Below are 19,786 nucleotides of genomic sequence, written 5' to 3'. Positions count from 1 at the left end.
ATGTATATTATATACATATACATATATATTTCTTTACAGACTGAAGATTAGATATGGAAGCAGAAGGCATCGCATAACAACAAAGCCCAGTGGATGGTGGACTTATAAGCAGACCACAGAAACCTTCTTGGACAAGATTCAGTGACCATCACAATGACAGAAGTATAAGGAACTGGACAGCGCTAGGCCCTGACATGATCCCATGATCTCCCTTTAACGGGAGAAACCTCCAGCAGAACCAGGCTCAGGGTGAGCAGCCATCTGCCTCGACCGGTTGGGGTGAGTGGAAAGTGGAGGGAGAAAAGAAAAGAGCAATAAAGATCAACAACTAAACATCGGGCAGGTTGGTAGGACCAGTAGCTGCACGCTGGAAGACACACAGCTCCAAAGCCGGGGGACACCTGCAGAAAGGGACAGAGAGAGGGGGACAGAGAAGGACAAAGAAGACACAAAGTTGATGTCACACAGTGGTGACAACTGCGAGACGAGAGAGGGACAAGAGGAGGAAAGGAGCTCAGCAGTCTAACGTTTTCTAAAAGAGGAAGGTTTCGGGCCTGGACCTAAAAGTAGAGAGGGTGTCTGGGATCATAGTGGCTCAGATCAGCAGGCACATGGTTCAGTACATGACCAGAGCCCAGAGAGGTGATGTAATAACACCAGAGGAGCAGAGAACCAGGTCCTGGTAGATAAGCAGTCAGCTGAAACTAAAGACTGCGAGCAAGCGGAAAAACAGCTGAGCTCTACAGCAAAATACTAAATGCTACTTCTGTGACTAGTTCATATGGTGGGCAGTTCGCTAACACAAGGAAAACCTCACACAAAAAAGCTGGATGTGAACAGGCACAAGTTAAAGAGTAAAGGACACATTTACAGTCCATTTGATGGCAACAAAAACAAGCTACAGACCCAAAAGTTGGAATTTCAACATGCTTTATGAGTTTAATAGAAAAAACAGGCACACATTTATACTTTCAGCAGATACAGAGCAACATTAACAGACACTTTTGTCCAGTGCGATCACTTTCCTCACGGGAGCTTCGTTCACCAGCCAGTCAGCAGCCTGGCTTGGTGCTGGGCATCGTGGGGGTTTTAAAAGCTGCCTGACGTGTCTGCAAACAACCCACTGAAGTGAACCAAACTGGTAAAGTAAAGCCATTAAACCAAATCATCGAGATGTAAGATGCCTCAAAACTGTGTAGAGCTCAGGCAGAGAAGTCACAGCTTTGCCCCAATTTTATTTGATTTCACATATATTTAGGTATTTTTGTCAGCTTCTGTTTGTAATTTGTTCTCTAGTCGTCTCTCTGGCCTCTCAGTCCAACACGTCCTCATCCTTCCTAAGGTGTCAAGGAGACTTTACCTCCTTTGACGTCTCATCCTGATGCAACAGATACCTGCATCACTACTTGGCCTTAAAAACACACAAAAACTGCACGAAACTTCAGGCTAAGGTTAAGTTACAAGATCCAAATGCTACAAACAGTGACACCTACGTCCTCGCCATAGGAACCACGTGCACTTCATACCAGTCCTGTGAGCTGCTCAACAAGTGGATTTCCCCACTTCGGGATCAATAAAGTTGGATCTTATCTTATCTTATATCGTGTTATGATCCTCATGAAGGAAAAAGTCCTGTGTCTTGCTGCATCATCCACCTTTTCATTTCACATACTATTCAATTCAACATGTTACTTATCTCCCTGGAAAATGTGTCTCAGGCTCAGAGAAAACGCATTCAGCGCAATCGAGTCAAATAAATGAAAGGATCAAAGTAAATTCCCAAAATCCACAATATAAATCATCACGACACCATTAATACCATCTTACAACTGCATAATAGTTGATAGATTGCATCAAGTCCAACATAATTCAAGTACCATTAAAGGTCATATAAATAGTTCATAAATATCATCATACATCACCAGTTCATAAGATATTAATAATTTGACTCTCACACATGGTGACATCAATGAGCCTTTATACTGATGGTTTTTTTGCATGTTTAAACAAACACTGCTCTCATGTCCTCACTATGAATGAGAAATGATAAACGTTCTGCACTTATACAGCACTTTTCTACCTATTGGCACTGAAAGCACTTTACACTGCTTCTTATTCACACACACACACACACACACACCAATGGGGGGGCTGCTATGCAGCTGGCCAACATGTGACTGGAGGAGCTGGGATCAAACCAGCAACTGGGGGATTGGCGGACAACCGCTCCACCTCCAGTCGCCCCAACTCCTTTTGATAAATTCCACAAACAGCAGTTATTTGATGCTTTAGTTTTATAAAAAATAGTGTATAATATACCATCACACACACCTCCAGTGCACTTCCAGAACAGTTCTCCCCACATGTCCGGTCCCACCCAGTGTTATTTCTGGTTGCATCACTCTTGGCAAAGCCGATGCTTCTGGCGGGAAAAGAGTTCTCGTTGTTGCTCAACAGTTCCCACACTCCCCGATTGTAGTTTAGTTCTTGGATGCGTGCACGCACATGCATAAATACTCACACCGACAACCACACTCCACATGCATACAAATGCTGCCCGTATTCATTCCTTGAAAAATCCCCAGAGCCCACTGTCACCACTTTGGTATTAAGTGATAAAAAGTGAGATTCTGAGAGGACGAGATGAAGATGAAGATTAGATATTCCAGTTTACTGTAGGAGGTACTTCCTGATGTTGTCGGATCATCGTTGTTGTGGATACCTCCTTGTTGGATGGTGCGGAGCAGGTCTCCGGATGATGATGATGATGATGAAGATGATCTGCCACATGTGACCTTTCAAACTGACAGACCCTTTCAGCTCTTACAGCTCCCTTAACATTTCTGTTGCGCTCAGCACTCGCTCCACACGCTGCAGGGCTTTTACTTGTGCAAACTGCTGCTCTGTTCATTATTTACACTTCACCTTTTTGCACTGACAGTTTGATTATTTTGTAACTTACTGCTCAGCCGGGACGTCATTTGCTTCATTTTACTGCATGAGCCAATCACATGCAACACATTCAAATGTAACCCAGTACAGTTTTAACAATTGAGGCAATTTAATGATCAACTGACATTTTCATGTCTTATTAAGTGCAGCATCCTTAAGCTGACGTGAATAAAACCGAAATGGTCATTTTGACGGAATAAAAGACATCAGGGAATGTTCGCAGTTCACCGAGTGCAAAACACTTAGTAGATATAAGAAGTATTTTGTATGTTGATGCACCGGTGAACATCAAACACATATAGTTCGTTGACACACACTTGTGCTTTTGAATGGCCTTTCTCCTTGTGATGCAAACACGAGGCATGAAGGTGTTTCTCATGAAAGACAAATGCTTGGATAAAGACTAGCCCCAGGGTTGTCTCTGACAAGACAAAAGGTTTTGGCAAGAAACACAAACCAGAGAAGTGAGGGGGTAATTGGCAAAGCGGATCAGAGGCCGGTGCCAACTTTCTCCCATTTCCAGTCAGGGAGAAAGGATCTAAGTTTCACTTTCTCTCCTGCACCCGTATAAATACACCTGCAGGTCTCGTCTCTGGCTCACAGCAAACACTTCCACACTCCTGCAGAGACTCACTAAGCTCAGACCTTTTGAAGAATCGGAGACATGGCCTCTCGAGTTGCAGCTCTGCTCCTGCTGGGTTTCGTGTGCACTGGGTTTGTGGCAGGTAGGACACATCCTTGCAACATTGGTGCTTTGATTGCAGGTGCAGGTTTCACAGCATGTCTCCTTTTGAAGCTGCTAAAGTCCAAAATGTATTTTTTAAAAGCTCCCTCTGATCAGTTTTGTCTCTCCATCTTCCCGCAGCTGAGGTTGCGGTGGACTGCTGTCTGATGGTGGTGGACAAGCATTTGCCACTTCAGGTCCTTGCAGGCTACACCATCCAGGAGGCCGGGAAAGGGTGCGAGATCAGCGCTACTGTGTAAGTGGCCACACCGTGGACTAGACCCTAGTTCGTGAAACAGCAAGGTTAACAGAAGCAGATGGTTTTGTTTTCTTCAGCTCTGTCTGCAGCTTCATTTCTCTTCTCTGTTTCTCACCTGCTTTTTCAGGTTCATCACGAAGTCTGGAAGGTCACTGTGTGTTGTGCACCCCAGCAAGCGGCAGTGGGTGAATTCTCACATCAAATATCTGGATAGCAAGAAACAGTAGTGAGGTAAATAAAAGTGCATTATACCGCATTAATGAGAAACCTAATTCACACATGCAAATGCAAATCTGTCTTGCAGCCTTTAATCACCAGCTAATGGGTCTCTTGTCTTTTCCAGCACTGGACTCTCCACCGAGCCAGACTCGTGTCGTGCTGGAGGAAATCAGAGTGGTCCAAGAAGATCACAGCGGAGTCATCGTGTTCATCTGACGTGTGACGATAAAGTATATGCGCCATATTCAGACACTGGCTGAATGTAAAGATCTGTGTGTGTTGCTTCTCATTTGTGGTGACTGTGGTGTGAGTCTCAATTCCTTCGTGACTGAGCATTTGTGAAGGGCTCTTTTGTTTTTTTTCCCCGATGAGTGAAAACTGCTACAGAGATGAAAAGATTTGCCTTGACTTGCCTAAACGATCAAACCTGGAACTGACACTAACATAATAATGTTAGAAAAGGTTAAGGTGCTTGTAGAAACTGCATTTAACAGCTGATAGGTTTGTTTTATGGTGTGTTCTGTAGTTCTGACTGTTACACCGGTGTTTTGAAATAAAATGTGATATGATTTTGTACCTTGTTGTTTCTGCCTTTCATTCAAACTGCGACGTGTCCTCTGGATGTCACCCGTCACCTGGTTGCCTAGCAGCAGCAGCAGCGGCAGCTGGTGACGATGAGAATGATGAGTCATTGATAATGAAACCAATTAAACAGCTGGTGCCAACGGAGCTCGGGCTCCGCGTCTGAATTACAGCAGATTCGTGCTTAGCTTTCCTAGTGTTTCCAGGACAGGGCAGTGCACAGCAAGGGAGGGAGGGCGGTGTCAGTCCGAGGGGGCACAAGCTGTGGAGGGGTCTGGCTGTTGTGGTACAAATGATGCGAAACTTTCTCCAGGACGGCAGTCGATTGTTTCCTCTAACAGTCCATGATCAGGAGAAGTGGGGTTAAAAAATACCATCAACTTTTTTTTATTAACGAGGAAGCTTTGAACAAAGAAATCAATTGACAGGGATCTGTTTAATTATTGTGATCGTGACATCACAAATTCCTGACTGGTTAATGAAAAGCTCATCTTTGGGTTTGGTTAAAACACACAGCTCCAAAACACTGCTGCTGCTGTAATGTTAAAAAAAAAGTCGGGTCAAAGTTCCTTTTTCTGGTTCTTCTCACAGGGTCTGTCAGCTGGACCCTCTTCACCTCCAGCAGTTTCCTGCTTTGCTTCGGCTCCCGCATTTACTTACGCACCTTATCGAGTCACTCATGAGCTGTCAGACTGCCAACAAACGTGTGTTTGCTGGGGACTTTTCATGTGCGCTTGTTCCGGACCGGCCCACAAACTGGAGCCCAGGTAATCAGGAAAACACCTGTCGTCTCTCCATCGATTTAAAAGCTCATTCAAACTTTTTTCATTTAGAGGAAGTGCAAAAGTTCAGCGAACGAGAGTCTGTAAAGAAAAACACAAAGGACTTCCACTGTGTGCAGAGCAAAGCAAATGCTTCTTTGTCCTCATCTGTAGCATAATTCACCTGTAATGCTCGTCATCAGGGGAGTTTAAAGAATTCAATTGGGGGATTTAAGGGACTTTATTTGAAGTGTTGAATGTACATTCAGGGATTTTCTCCTGCTTGATTGTTTGTTGTTGTTAGTGCACTTCGTCATTTACAGTAAATGAGCTGGTTTACAATGTACTTTGTCATTTAAAGTGGACAGACAGGTCGCGTTGGATGTGTGGCGACAATCTACACTACACCTCTACACATGCACCTTGGGCTCATTTTTGGACCTTAAGGTAAGTACGTGGACCCTTAGAGGAAAGACACACACACACACACATACCCACCTTTAAGCTCGGGTCTTCTGGAGCTTGAACTTGAGATTTGTGTGCAGTGTCTTAACTGGTCCTAGGACTGCGGGTCTCTGCACAGAGATCTGAGATGTTGTTTGTAGAATCTGCTGGAGCAGTTTGGGGGTCGCAGCCCCCTCTCACTGGGGACATTCTCACATTTCTTTAGTTCCCTATAGTTAGTGGGAGTCAGGGACACACCTGGCATGTAGGCTTGGATTTGACCCTGCAACTTCTGCATCCCGTCTTGCTGCTCTACCCACTGAGCGCCCACGCCACGAAACGCAATGTAAAAACACATCTCATAAAGCAGGTGATGGTTAAAATATGTGGGATATTCGTCATTGTTTTGTGAGAATATGCTCATAATGCTGAAAGGATCCATTTCTTTGTGCGATAATAAGCAAGTATCTGCTAGTAATAATCCCCAGGATTTATAAGAAGAAGGGACCTCATTACAGGAAATCCCTGCAACTTCATTTGACCTCAGCTGTGTCTCAGAGCTGAAAGCAACAAACCGTCCTCACGGACAAACCTCTTCATGTCCAAGAGCATCCGGTGCTTGTTTCTCACAGTAGATGTGGGAGCTGTTTTACAGTAGGTCACCGCAGACCAAATATAGCTGCAGCTTAATGCATCGGGGACAGATGTGTTGCAGATGTTCTCTTTTAAATCAAGCAGCAAAGTGTTGCGATGGCCGCTGTGGGACTGAGTTGTATTGGAAGCCAGCAGAGTGCAGGGGGGCTATCGCTGCCAAAAATGATCTGTCTAATATAATCCATCAAATCTTTTTAGAGAGGAATCGATTTCATAATGTGAAGCAGCTGGTTACAGTCTTCAACAGTTTCCACCTGAGGGAATGTAAATCACGCCCTTCCCTGTATTTCAGTGCAATGACAAGCTCATTCATCAACACTTAGCGGAACATCGCCCTTGGACAGAGACTACTGTCTGGATTCTTGCCCAATTCTTCCTCTGGAGGTGAAACTTCGTGTTCGTCAACTTTGATTTCACCTTCCCGTAAGTGCTTCAGCGCGGGGGAAAGTCCGACACACAGTAAACACAGCAAACAGATTTGGCAAGCGCTCACATCATCTGTTGTTCTAAATGCTGCACTGGCACTGAGACAGCGTGTCACTGGATGCAAACACACAAATATAGAGCTGTATGCAGTCGTGTCTGTTTCGCCTACTTTGCTTCTGTTCCTGCATTTACTTGCATTGCAAACATGTTATAAAGTCGCTCACACTGCTAAACGCATAAGGACGTTTGCTGGTGTTGACTTCATGTGCATGTGTTCTCTTTCTTTGTTTTCTTTACTTGGGGATTCCCAGCAGCATAAATTTGCAGCTTCAGGTCAAATTGGCTGAAGGAGAACTCGCCACACACAGTGGACACACACAGCTCAATAAACACAAAGAGACCACAGCTCAGCGAAATGCTGTGAACTTCCTCAATACACTAAGTGGGGAAGAGAAAGTTCTTTACAGACACCCAAAGTGTATCCAGTCACGCTGGTATCTGTTTCAGCGGAGCTTTTTCTACAGAGGTGTCAATTACATGGAAATATGTCTGTGTTTGTTCCTGCTTTGTGTTTTCTGTTTCTTTCTAGTCAAATAACTCTTTGCAGAGGCGTTAAATATTAAAAAGTATTAAAAAGAGACGCACAGTGAATAGATAGTAGAGAACACCCGGGACACAAACCCCACTTACGTTTTGTTCCCTCACTCGGTAATTATGATACCAGTGAACATAATGTGGGCAGTTTACTGCGTTGCACATTTAGCAAAACCTCCAAGGCGAAGATGTAAAATGTGTGCAAAAGGTCAAACGCCAAATCTTCAGGGTTTCTCTGCTTTTCCAGATGGCGTTCTCCAAGGAACGGTTCTGGTCACGGGCTTCCTTTATGTTAAGTTTAGGGTCAGTGACTGATGGTAGTAACTTTTCTGAGCTAGATTCATTGAGCCTTTATGGAAAACATATTTGCAAATAACTTAAAAGCTGTGTTCATGGGTTTTTTTTGTTGTTTTTTTTCTTTGACACATTGAAAAGCCTGCTTTTTATCCCTGTGGGTAAATTGTGGCTGCACAGCTGCTGCATTTATCAGTGTCTTGTCCAACAAACACAAAATGAGAAACACACAAAATGAGAATTGACAAAAAATAGAAATAAAATAAAATAAAAATAAGAGCAAACACAATAAGAGCCTTATTGTGTTTGCTCTTATTTTTATTTTATTTTATTTCTATTTTTTCTCATTTTACTTACTGTGTGACATTCAGAGTGGAGGGCAAAGTAAGAATTTCATTGTACAGGGAAACATGCGTTTTATCTGCGCATATGACAAAAAACACTTTGAATCTTGAATCTTGAATCTTAAATCGTGTTTACAGCGCTGTTTATCCGAAACTCGTGGACCGTAGCCGTCGCATTTGTGAGCTGTAGTACAAGTTGCACAAACTGTACAGCTTTTTGCATTAGAAGTCTAATTAAAGGGTCTTAGTTTAGTTCCAACTTGAAATAAAACTTTTTAATCTTCAATTATCTTTGTTACCGTGCCTCAGAGAGAACAAGGATTTTGTGTTGAGACACAGAAATTTGAAAATGTTCTACTTATTACCACATTGGTATTTTTAAGACGGTGTAAATACTATATTGGATGGAGTTAAATTAATCTTCTTTTGCAATTCTTTATGGTTCTCAGCTCCTCAGGACCCGTGGAACCAATAAGATATAAATCTTTGTGAAAACACATATGCTAAATATACAAGAAGGGGAGCCACTCTACATATTCCCAAAGTACTTTGGAGTCCAAGCACTACCTCCAACAATACAAACGTGAGAGTATTGCAGCTGCAGAGTGTCATGAGAACTGTGTTTTCGCTGGGAGTCGAGCCAAAGCACAGTGTTCGGTTAGTATCAAATATTCACGTTGCACTCATGAGGCACGTACGTGCACATCAAGGTCCTTTTGTGTGCGTTTTCTACATCTCAAGTTACAATTTTATAAATTTGTGCAGGACTCAGAGGCAAATCTGTGAGAGTAAATGTTTCTTACCTTAGGGTTAAATTATTAGGAGCTGGTGTTTGATTAAGATTAGAGAAGTGTGTGGCCTGAGTCAGAGTGTAACCGACTGTTCCTGGTACCTTAGAAGAGCCGAGGACGTCTGACAAGTGCTGGGAACTGAAATCAAAGTTGATAAACAATTAACACGAAGAGGGGATTTTTTTTTTTTTGGTCTTGCTTTGTGGGGGGGGGGGGGGGCAAAGCTTTGCATTTGGTGATGTTATCCAGGGTGTGTGTGTGTGTGTGTGTGTGTAGAGGAGGAGTGAGAAATACAAAAAGTGAAAGTGAAAAAGCAAATGGAGTATTTAAAGAGCAGCACACAGAGCCAGACACCTCACTTCCTTTGCCTGTGTAGGTGTTGACAGCTGACCATCCTCCAGAGAGACCACTTCACCAGCTCGGCAATCAGACATGGCTGTGAGGGGTGATGCCAAGATCTTCTTCTGCGTGCTGTTGATCGCAGGCTTCTGCACAGGTGAGGGTCTCCTCCATCCTCCTACGGCTCGTGAGGAGCCAAGACCTTTTTCTGTTTTTGCTCCCATCTTGCTGAGTGAGCCATAAAGTGAAGTGAGCCGCGTTTTAGAGCTTAGATAGAAAACAGGATGTGATTTATCTGAAGTAATTCATTTGGAAGAGCTGTAAAAGGAAGCAGAGGTTTGCACAGTCAGTCACAGTAGTATCTGCGGTGGATGAACGTGGATGCGGCGCAGAGCAGATGTAGTAATACTACAACATTAAGCAACAACAAGAATGACTAATAGGTCAGCGGAGAACTTCCAGCTCTTAAAACAACACTCAGTGCTACTCACCAGCACTTAGGATCAAATAAAACAACACACTTCTGTGTCATCTCAACGATGATACAAATTTTCCACAGATTTTCGCTTGCAGGAAAAAACTAACAGCTTTATTGTCTATTTTAACACAATAACGGAAAAGTTAAATATGCTCAGGCGTTAATACAGCAGAGGTCCTCAGGCTTTACTCGTACATTCAGTGTAACCGGACACTTCCTCATCCTGTGAAGTTATCTATTGTTTTCCTGCTATAAACCCTCACTGCTCAAATGTTTAATGGAGTGGAAAATGAAATCCTGTCACACCCCATCATTTGTTTACACACACACACACACACACACACATTAACTTGCATGGAAAACTTGTGCTTTGCAGTGTTTTTAGATTAGCTCTTACTTTTTTTATGTGCTTTGCTTTGGCTTTTAACCCTAAACCCTAAAAGCAGATCACATGCTGAATGGTTTTTGTTTTATAGTGTAATATATAGACAGTTCTGTAAAGTATGAGCAGTAAAGGCCCAAATGTTTTTATGAATCACTGTCAGTGAAGAGCTTATAAAAGTCTCTGTAGGCATAAAAAAAATAGTTTCTTTATGAAAAACAGCTGCCGCCGTTACTGTGGGCTCCAATACTGACATATATTGGCAAACGGAAAAGAGTAAGGAAAGTTTGACACCACGACCGCACAGCCCCTCTGTCCATCCTCGTGCTTGATACGTCCTCACAGAGTACATCATACAATTCTGAAGAGTGTGTGCAGGGGGGGACGTGGAACAGAGTTTGATTTCATGCTGAACTGCCCTGGTTTTCTTTGCCTTTCAGTGTCTTTTGCTCAGAAACTCATCGACTGCTGCTTGACGGTCATGGACAAACCAGTTGCTAAAGGCCTCATTGTGGACTACCGGGAGCAGATCAGTGGAATGGGTTGTGCTATCGACGCCACCATGTAAGTCTGGGGCCGCCTGCAGCCCATCACACATGTGTGTGGATGCGCTGAAAACACGATGTAATTCTGATGGTTTGGTGTTGCAGTCTGGTGACCAGACGGAACAGGCAACTCTGTGCACCCGCCAAAGGCCAGTGGGTCGTACGGCTGAAGAACCATGTGGTTCAACAAAAGAAGGAGTGCAAGAAAAGAGCCTACACTGTAAGTCACGTTACTCTGACTTTCACTTTCACTACTGCTCTGCACTTTAAAGTGTCATAGTACGTTAGATGGCTGCTACGACATACGAGTTTAAAATAGTGCGTTTCAAGCAGTAACTTTCAACTTTTAATATAATTTACAAACTTTTTTCATAAGATTTTGGTTAATAAGTCAAATAGTTCATTTTAAAATGCTCGAGTTTCCTTGTGGAGAGAGAAAAAAAATCCACCGAAGCGCATCGAAAGCTTACTTTTATTGCGATCTTATAAAAACTATTCTTACATATTAGTTTTATGTTGAGTCTTCATTGGTTTAAATTTGTGTTTGACCAAACAAACAAGATGCTACATGCTAATTAGCCAGCTAGGCTGTGCTCGGCTCCTTTAATCTAAACTACAGTAATTCTCCCCACAGCTCCCGAGCTTCACATAAAACTCTTCATGAGATGGCAAATATTTCTTAAAATATTAGACTATTCCATGTTAGTTTGAAACCAAATAAACCTAAAATAATGTTGCAATTTAAAACAATCTTTAAAACAAAGTTTCAATTTTATGTAAATAAAATGTATTTGTTTATACAGAATAAACCACAAGCTTGAACCAAGAATTAAAGCCTCATTAGGTTTCAAGTGTGTTGCCAGACAAACCCTGCAACCGCAAATTCTTTCACTTATGAGGTTTTATAAACACCAAAGATTTTAGTTTGATAGAGTCACACTGACTCATCGCCTCCAACAGGACATGACAGGCAAATACTGTGCTTCTATTTTTAAAGGAGTTTTGAATTTGGCACATGAAATAACACTCAGACGTAGTTATTTCTATAAATAAAAGATACGTGTTTATTTTTATTTATCTGTGCATTAATGTGAAGTCATCTCGGTTTAATAACAATGAAAAGCTTCTGTCAAATGTCATTATCTTCACATTTTAACCTAATTCTCAATGAGCTGCAGTTCTTCTAACTTCTTTCCCATTTAATTTCTTCACAGTGATCCACGTGCTTTTAATTTGAAAAGATTTATTCTATCAAATTAACCTGATTATTCCGTGTGACAGTACGATTGCTTCGGCTTTGGCTTCTAAGCGTGTGTGTCTGTGTGTGTCCGCAGGGCCAGAACTGTGTTGGAGTTCCCCGTGAGTAAACTGATATTGACCTTTGACCAGCAACTAACTCTGTGTCGGACACGACGGGGTGAATCAAAGGAGTGAATAAATACCATTATATAAGAAGGCACATATTGCTAACTTTGTTTGCTATATATTCATTTAATGAAAGAAATGTCTGCTCTATTTTACCTTTGTAGTTTATGAACCTATAATTCAGATTGGTTGCAATAAAAATGGAACATTGAAGGATTTTTATATTTTTGTATTTTATAAAACTGTAAGTGTAAAAATTAATTCAAATGTGAATGTAGTTGCTCAGTAAGCTAACCCTGAACAACTGGATAACTCAGGCAGTGCCAGTTTATTGGTTCTATGGATCTATGTGATTGTTTACTGTCCTCAAAATAAAGTTTTTTCCTAAATCCTGTTCGTGGGTGTGATTCTTTGTCGATGACACCTTTACCTATGTTGGTACTGAAAATTAACTAAATTCTTTTTTTATTTAGTGGGAGAGCTGTAAGCACAGCTCTCACACTATTGAGATCCTTTTCTTTATTATTATTATTATTATTATTATTAGTGTGATTGCTGAAAGCAATCACACTATTGTTGTTTCCAGTATTTAATTTTATTATTATTATTATTATTATTATTATTATTCCGTATTCTTCCGCCCGTTTTTCGGCGTGCTGTAAGTCCTGAATGCTAAAAGCTGCAAACATGGTTCCAACTGTAATATGTTAAGCATGGTTGGGAGAGGTGTGCTCACTACCCTATGTGCTGTCAGCTAATGTAGTGTAATTATTATGAATATTAATATGATATTTTTTTTGAATGGAAAGTCTATGGGAGTGATGTTTAAACTGCAATATCTCAAAAACTACACATGGTAGCATGATGCAGCTTTGTGGGATGCTGTCCCATGATGAAGTGCTTCACATGTTACAGCGTGGGCTCTATAGCGCCACCGTGTGGTCAGATATCAGCCTGTATATGTTAGTTGTTTTGACATGCTACTAGTCCTACACGCTTACAGCTAGAAACATGGTTCCAACTGTAATATGTTAAGTACAGTTAGGAGAGTAGATGTATTACTCTGTGGGCTGACAGCTGATGTACAATAATTGTTATGAATATTTGTATGATTTTTATTTTGCATTGCCGTCTATGAGAGCAATCTTCACACGGCTATATCTCGGAAACTATGCGTGATATTGTTATGAAACTTTGACCCATGATGCCCCATGATGAAATGCTTCACATGTTACAGTGTGGGCTCTCTAGCGCCACCGTGTGGTCAGTTATCAGCATGTTTATGTTAGTTGTTTTGACATGCTACTACTCCTACACGCTTACAGCTAGAAACATGGTTCCAACTGTAACATGTTAAGTACAGTTAGGAGAGTTGATGTATTACTCTGTGGGCTGACAGCTGATGTACAATAATTATTATGAATATTTGTATGATTAGTTTTTTGCCGTCTATGAGAGCAATCATCACATGGCTGTATCTCGGAAACTACACGTGATATTGTTATGAAACTTTGACTCATGATGCCCCATGATGAAATGCTTCACATGTTACAGTGTGGGCTCTCTAGCACCACCGTGTGGTCAGTTATTTAACTCGTTTTTTAACTCCTAAAAATTGTTTTTTTTTTTCTGATTTCACTTCTATATTGTACAGGGCCTTTAGTACTACCACATGCGCCACCTGGCGGCCGTTCGCGGTACTGCAACTGTTTCGATCTTTTTTTTTAAGCTAATGCAATGACTGACTTGAATGAAACTTTACAAATATGTGCAGGACACTGCCCTAAACACGCGTGTTAAACGTTTATCCACTGGGGGGCGCTATTGTGGGTGTTTTTTTTTTTTGGTATTTTATCCTCAGAACTTCATTAGTGTTGAGAGGGCAAGATGGCAACAGTTGATTCCTTTGGACAGGCTGCCATCTGCTGGAGAGTTGGTGAATAACAATTGAAAACTTCTTCATTGTTTCATGAGCTTTCACTAGTTGTTTAATATTTTAAAAAACTACACATGTTACAGTGTTGCCTGTCGCTTCTACAACTTTCAGAGCTGCAGATTCGGCGATGGCTGCAGCAGGTGCAGCGGCTGGCTTTCAGCAATCACACGCATTTTCTGCAGGAAATGCCCATTCTAGTTATTATTATTATTATTATAGCCCGTTTTTCGGTCGCTATCTAGTCCTAGACGGTTTGTCGTAGAAACTTCGTTCCACTTCCTAAACGTAGGTCCCTTTTAGGACAGGGGTGGTATTACTTTTCTCATTAATAACTTTTATACTTTTTATTATATTTCACTTTTTATGAACTTTATTTCCCATAGAAAATGAATGGAAGGCACTTAAGATTTCCCTTCAACTTGCCACTTTTCATCTGCCTCTTGTGTCGTCATACTTTGGAGTAGAAACTTCATTTAAAGTTTATACGGGTCTAGTCCCTTTCAACTTTTTCTGGGTGGATCAGCTTCTTTCTATCTTTTATACTTTTTGAATAATCGCAGTTTTAGTTTTAGGCAACTTTTGGAGCTTTTTCAACTTTTCCATTAGTGTGTATTGCGGAATGTTGGAGCAGCTAGAGTGGGTGACATCACACGCACTCTAACTTTTCAGCTTCCACTTTTAGCAACTTTTTTCCTTCTTTTCCTTCTTTCCTTCAGTCAACTTTAATCTTACATAAACAAACTATACATCAGAATGTAGGTATTTTTGTCTTCTTTCAGTAAATGTAACTTTCATAGTGACAGGACTGACGGTTCTTTCTCCAAGTGTCCAGAAGCAGAGAGAGTGCCGTCAAAACTCCCATTGGAGCCCATTATAACAGAGGTTCTTAAATTCTAATCAAATCACAAACGGGGGGCTGTTTTAAAATCGCCACCACGCCTTCATTTTATGGAGTATCTTCAAATAAAGTACATCAGTGTGTTCATTGAAGCCTTTTGTCACTCACAGTTTTTGAATTGTTTCGATAGGACTAATACTTTTTCATATTTTGAGCATTTTGCGAGGCATAGTCTCAGTACTTTCCCACCCTGCCTTTGCATTTGGCTCACATGACTCAGCAGGCAGCAGTCATTGTCATGGTAACGGACACAGCTGCATGACGTCATGTAATCAGCCTCAGAGCTGTGTCCACACACTTTACCTGAGTTTTTCTCCCTCAACATACACAGTGGAGACACACACAGACACACACCCTCACAGACAGGAAATACCCTTTCAAAATAAAAGCCTTTCATAATATGTTATCCACTTTTTAGCATTTAAATGCTAAAATGACTTTGTGGTGAAGTTTCCCTACACACACACCCTCACAGATAGGAAACACACTTTCAAAATAAAAGCCTTTCATAATATTTTATCCACTTTTTAGCATTTAAATGCTAAAATGACTTTGTGGTGAAGTTTCCCTACACACACACACACACAGACAGGAAACACACTTTCAAAATAAAAGCCTTTTATCATTCTTATTTTAATTATTTAGCATTTAAATGCTAAAATGAGTTTGTTTTGAAGTCTCCCTACAGTGGACACACAAACTACCACACAGACACAGACAGGAAACACACTTTCAAATTAAAAGCTCTTTTCAACTTTTTTTTCTCAACAGTTTTTCAGCATTAAAATGGTTCCTTCATTTCTAAGTAGTTACTTCTAGCTTTTTTCTTTACACTTTAATAGCAACTTTTTTACTTTGCTTCTTTCTTTGTTTCTTTTAACTTTGGGAATATTTACCTTTTCCTTTGTTTCTTACTACTTCTTTCCACTTTTGTTAATCAAGTTGTTGCTTTTTCACTTCTTCCTTTACACTTTTAATAGCAACTTTTTTACTTTGCTTCTTTCTTTGTTTCTTTTAACTTTGGGAATATTTACCTTTTCCTTTGTTTCTTACTACTTCTTTCCACTTTTGTTAATCAAGTTGTTGCTTTTTCACTTCTTACTTTTTTCTTTACACTTTCAATAGCAACTTTTTACTTTGCTTCTTTTTCTGCTTCTTTACACTTTAAATATCAACTTTTTACTTATTTACTTCCTCCATTGTTACTTTCTACTTTTTTCTTTTCTTAATTCAACTTTTCCTGGGATTTTGGATTTTTTCCTTTTCTTGTCATCTTCTTCTTTCTCTTTTTGTTTGTATTTATCTCTCTTCAGCGTTTGCGGCTTTGAACGTACAAACGCCTCTGCTCTCAGCCGCTTCTGAGCGGTCGGCCTCTACCGGGCGACTTAACAGCTCTCCCACGTAATTTCCTTGGAAATTGCCTTTTCTAGTTTATTTTGGAATCCACCACTGCAAAAAGTTAGATTCTTAACTTTTGTTTATTAACTTTGTGTCATCATGATATAAAGCAGAGTTTAACTCATTATAACATGATCTTCACTGGATAATCAGGCTGTCGAAATACAACAAAGACAACTGTTCAGCTTCCCGAACATCAATTTAACCAATGGCATCTGGTTAAATTTATAATAAAAAATAAATAACACTTGTAGATTTTTAAGACTGTATCCTACATTTGGCACAAATTGGGCACATAATCCCCTCAAAGATCGACGGCTTTGGGCTTGTCCCGGCAGGGGTCTCCACAGCGGAGCTTGTTCCGCACGTTGGCATGAGCTTTTAAAACAGATGCCCTTCAAGCTGCAAACCTGCCATTTTTTTTAAAAATCCGGGCTCGGGACCAGCGCCAGGGTTGCCCTAGTTGGCTGGGTGAGGCGGGATTCAAACTCGTGGCCTTCTGCATCCCAACCCAATGCTCCACCACTGAGCCAACCAGACCCTATGCTACATTAGTCACTGCAGTGTTTAAAATAACTTAATTCAGGTGAGAAGCATACAGAACCTCAATAACAAGATTCAAGATTCCTCTTAACTAATTAGCTGAACTGGGAACAGGTCAGAAACATGAGCGGCTACAACAGGAGCATCTCAGAGAGACACAGTCTCTGGACAGAGGTTCACCAATCAATGGAAAATCAGGCAACAAAGGCCCAGGACTGTTGAGCAGCATCAGACAACATTGCTCTGCTAAACTTCAATAACTGGTCTCCTCACTTCCCAGATGTTTACAGACAGTTGCTAAGAGAAGAGGTGATGCAGCACAATGTAACATCACCCTGTTCTTACTTTTTTGATATGTGCTGCAGAGCAAAGGGTGAAGTAGAGACGAGTGAACCTGGTTGATGGGAGGTGTTAGGTGGTGACGGTCTGTTTACTTGCCTCTCTACAGCATTAGACTGTTAGACAACATTAGGTCTTAAATGATTAGGTTCTGTCTCTTTAGGACAGACTGCTGATGCAATGAGAGCAGGCTGCTGATTTAAATGCTTTGCAAAAGGTCAAAAGGTCATAGCAGACGCTCTGTGTTTGCCTCCTGCAGAGAAAAGAGTCCACTGTGGCAGTGGGACAGAGACAGCTGAGTGTCCTCTGCTGTGCCCTTCAGGCTCCGCTCATTCCAGCTGAGTGAGCTGCTGATCGGGGTGTTGGGATCGATGGCTGCACGGGCTCAGAGTGACAGGGATCAGGCAAACGGCTCATTAAAGGCTGAGACTGTTTCTGTCACACACACACACACACACACACACACACACACAGTTAATCATTAAAACATTACTTTCATTTTTATTAACAAACCCACAATTTTTAAAGCCTCAAACTGTTTGCACTATTTAACATAATCATAAATTAAGATGCAGGTTTTCTTACTCGGACTGTCTACAGTCTGGAACCCACAGATGCAGGATTTCTTTTTACTTTTGGATCCTAAATGGGTCCATTCATTCCGAGCCTTTGTGGCTGTTGGAACACTGCTGAGTTGACAGCTTAACTGCCCTTTCACAGTAACTTTAAACCTTTCCAGATGGTAAATGAGACGTTGATCTCTGTCGAGGTGTTTCTGTAATGAGAATGAGAACGTGGATTCTGTAGGCAAATGTCAAACTGTCAACATGTCAGCAAGTGATATCAATACACAAACTTCCCCATGTTCCTCTCAGGATTCCAACTTGAGCAGATCGAGTTCTAGGATCTTTTTTTTATTTAAACCTGTCCCCTGACCTTCATTATCACTGCCCTGATTAGTTCCTGCAGGTAATCTCCAGCCTTTAAAAGGCCTATTCACCTTTCAATCCGCACAGTTCCTGGAAACTTAATGGATCATATTTCACGTATCAAATGTTTGGCAGAGGCACATGCCAAAATTAATGCTGAAATTCCTCGTTAACTCAATTTCAAGTGCACAAAAAGGATCCAGGATCAGAATGTCAGAAAATCAGAGAAAATAATAAGGAAGGACAACTGTCTTCTATAGGAACTGTCTTTGTTTCTTTGACGTCAGTATGATGTTTGTCTATATTATATATAAAAATTGTTATGGTAACTTCCCCATGTTGCCACATCACCTCATTGCTAAATCACATTGTGAATTTCCATGGAAAATATGTCTTCTGTGTTCAGTGGAAGCTGATTTACTGACTGGGATTCTGTAGAACATTGTGTATGTTGAAGCAGGTCTCGGTGGGACAGAGGTGCTGCCAACACTCTGATGCAGTTATCGTTTCATTCAAAACCAGCACATTTTATTCATTCGGACCTTTTTGTCTTCTTTTGAACAACCTGCACAGTTTGTGTCACATAGGGACTTAGTCTGTCTCTGTAGGTCCCTATGAGTCAAACTGGAGGTGGACAAGGTGGACAAGGTGGACAAGGCGTCCCGGGCCCCCACCCAGTGACAGCCGCTTAGTTTAGGGACACTTTAAAGATACAGATCTCTAAAGATAGTTTTCAGGTTTATACGGCACAAAGCTGTAGTTAAAACTCGGCTCGACTGCTTTGAATCCTCTGGGATCGATATTAGAAATCATTAAAGTCGTGTCCTCGGGGTTTAAAGGCTGTTTAGTAAAGCTGAACGTGCTGTTCTGTGAGCAGTGGGTTTGTTTTTGCTTCCCACCCACAGGAAGAGACTTCAGGCTTCATGTCCTGCAGGACACTTACTGTTGTTCAGCGTCTCATTCCTCATAAGTGCAGCTTCAGTTCAGTCCACATGAAGACGTCCTGCACCCTGCATCTTCACCACTTCACAGTCTGGTTGCTCAAATTCCTTTACATCGTTTGACCCTTTTGGAAAATAATTGTACATACAAATCTAATTCCCTGCACTTCATTTTAGGAATTATACAAATATTATGATACTATTTTCAAAACTTTGAGACTGGACTTGCAGCTGATCCGTTATCTTAAAAACATCGGCACCATCTGCTGGCTGAAAATCAGCATTGTCACCAGTCAACAAACATTAGAACACACAGTACGTGTTGTTCTTCTAGAATTCAGATAATCTGTAAAACAAAGTGCTGAATAATATCTGTTCTACCAAACTTTACCAAATTTGGTGGGAAATAATTATTCAGGGGAGCTGGTGAAGCTACTTCCTGTAAACCCAACAGCCCTGTGCTCTGGTACTAATTTCTGGCTGCTGCAGAAAAAATATTCAAAAAAATCATCCACAAATTTTTTATCTCTCAGCTTCCACACTTACGGCTTTTGGAATTTATGTTGAATGTTTTTCAGCAGAAGCCGTAACTTATATTTTAACACCTCACACTGATTTTTGAACATCTGTTCAAACTTAAGATCATTAT

General features: G+C 41.2%; 1 protein-coding gene across 1 annotated transcript; it reads left to right on the top strand.

The window, feature by feature from the left end:
* Positions 1–3,518: 3,518 nt before the first annotated feature.
* On the top strand, positions 3,519–12,263 carry LOC137136159 (uncharacterized). Its single transcript, XM_067521289.1, has 8 exons — positions 3,519–3,677; positions 3,818–3,932; positions 4,063–4,159; positions 9,019–9,035; positions 9,446–9,540; positions 10,684–10,807; positions 10,894–11,008; positions 12,123–12,263. Exons 1-8 carry the CDS (start codon positions 3,617–3,619, stop codon positions 12,153–12,155), a joined length of 657 nt encoding a protein of 218 aa, XP_067377390.1. The 5' UTR covers positions 3,519–3,616; the 3' UTR covers positions 12,156–12,263.
* The last annotated feature ends 7,523 nt before the right edge of the window (positions 12,264–19,786 follow it).

The sequence above is a fragment of the Channa argus genome, chromosome 11, assembly GCF_033026475.1.
Source record: "Channa argus isolate prfri chromosome 11, Channa argus male v1.0, whole genome shotgun sequence".
NCBI lineage: Eukaryota > Metazoa > Chordata > Actinopteri > Anabantiformes > Channidae > Channa > Channa argus.
This window is presented reverse-complemented; position numbering and strand designations above follow the sequence as displayed.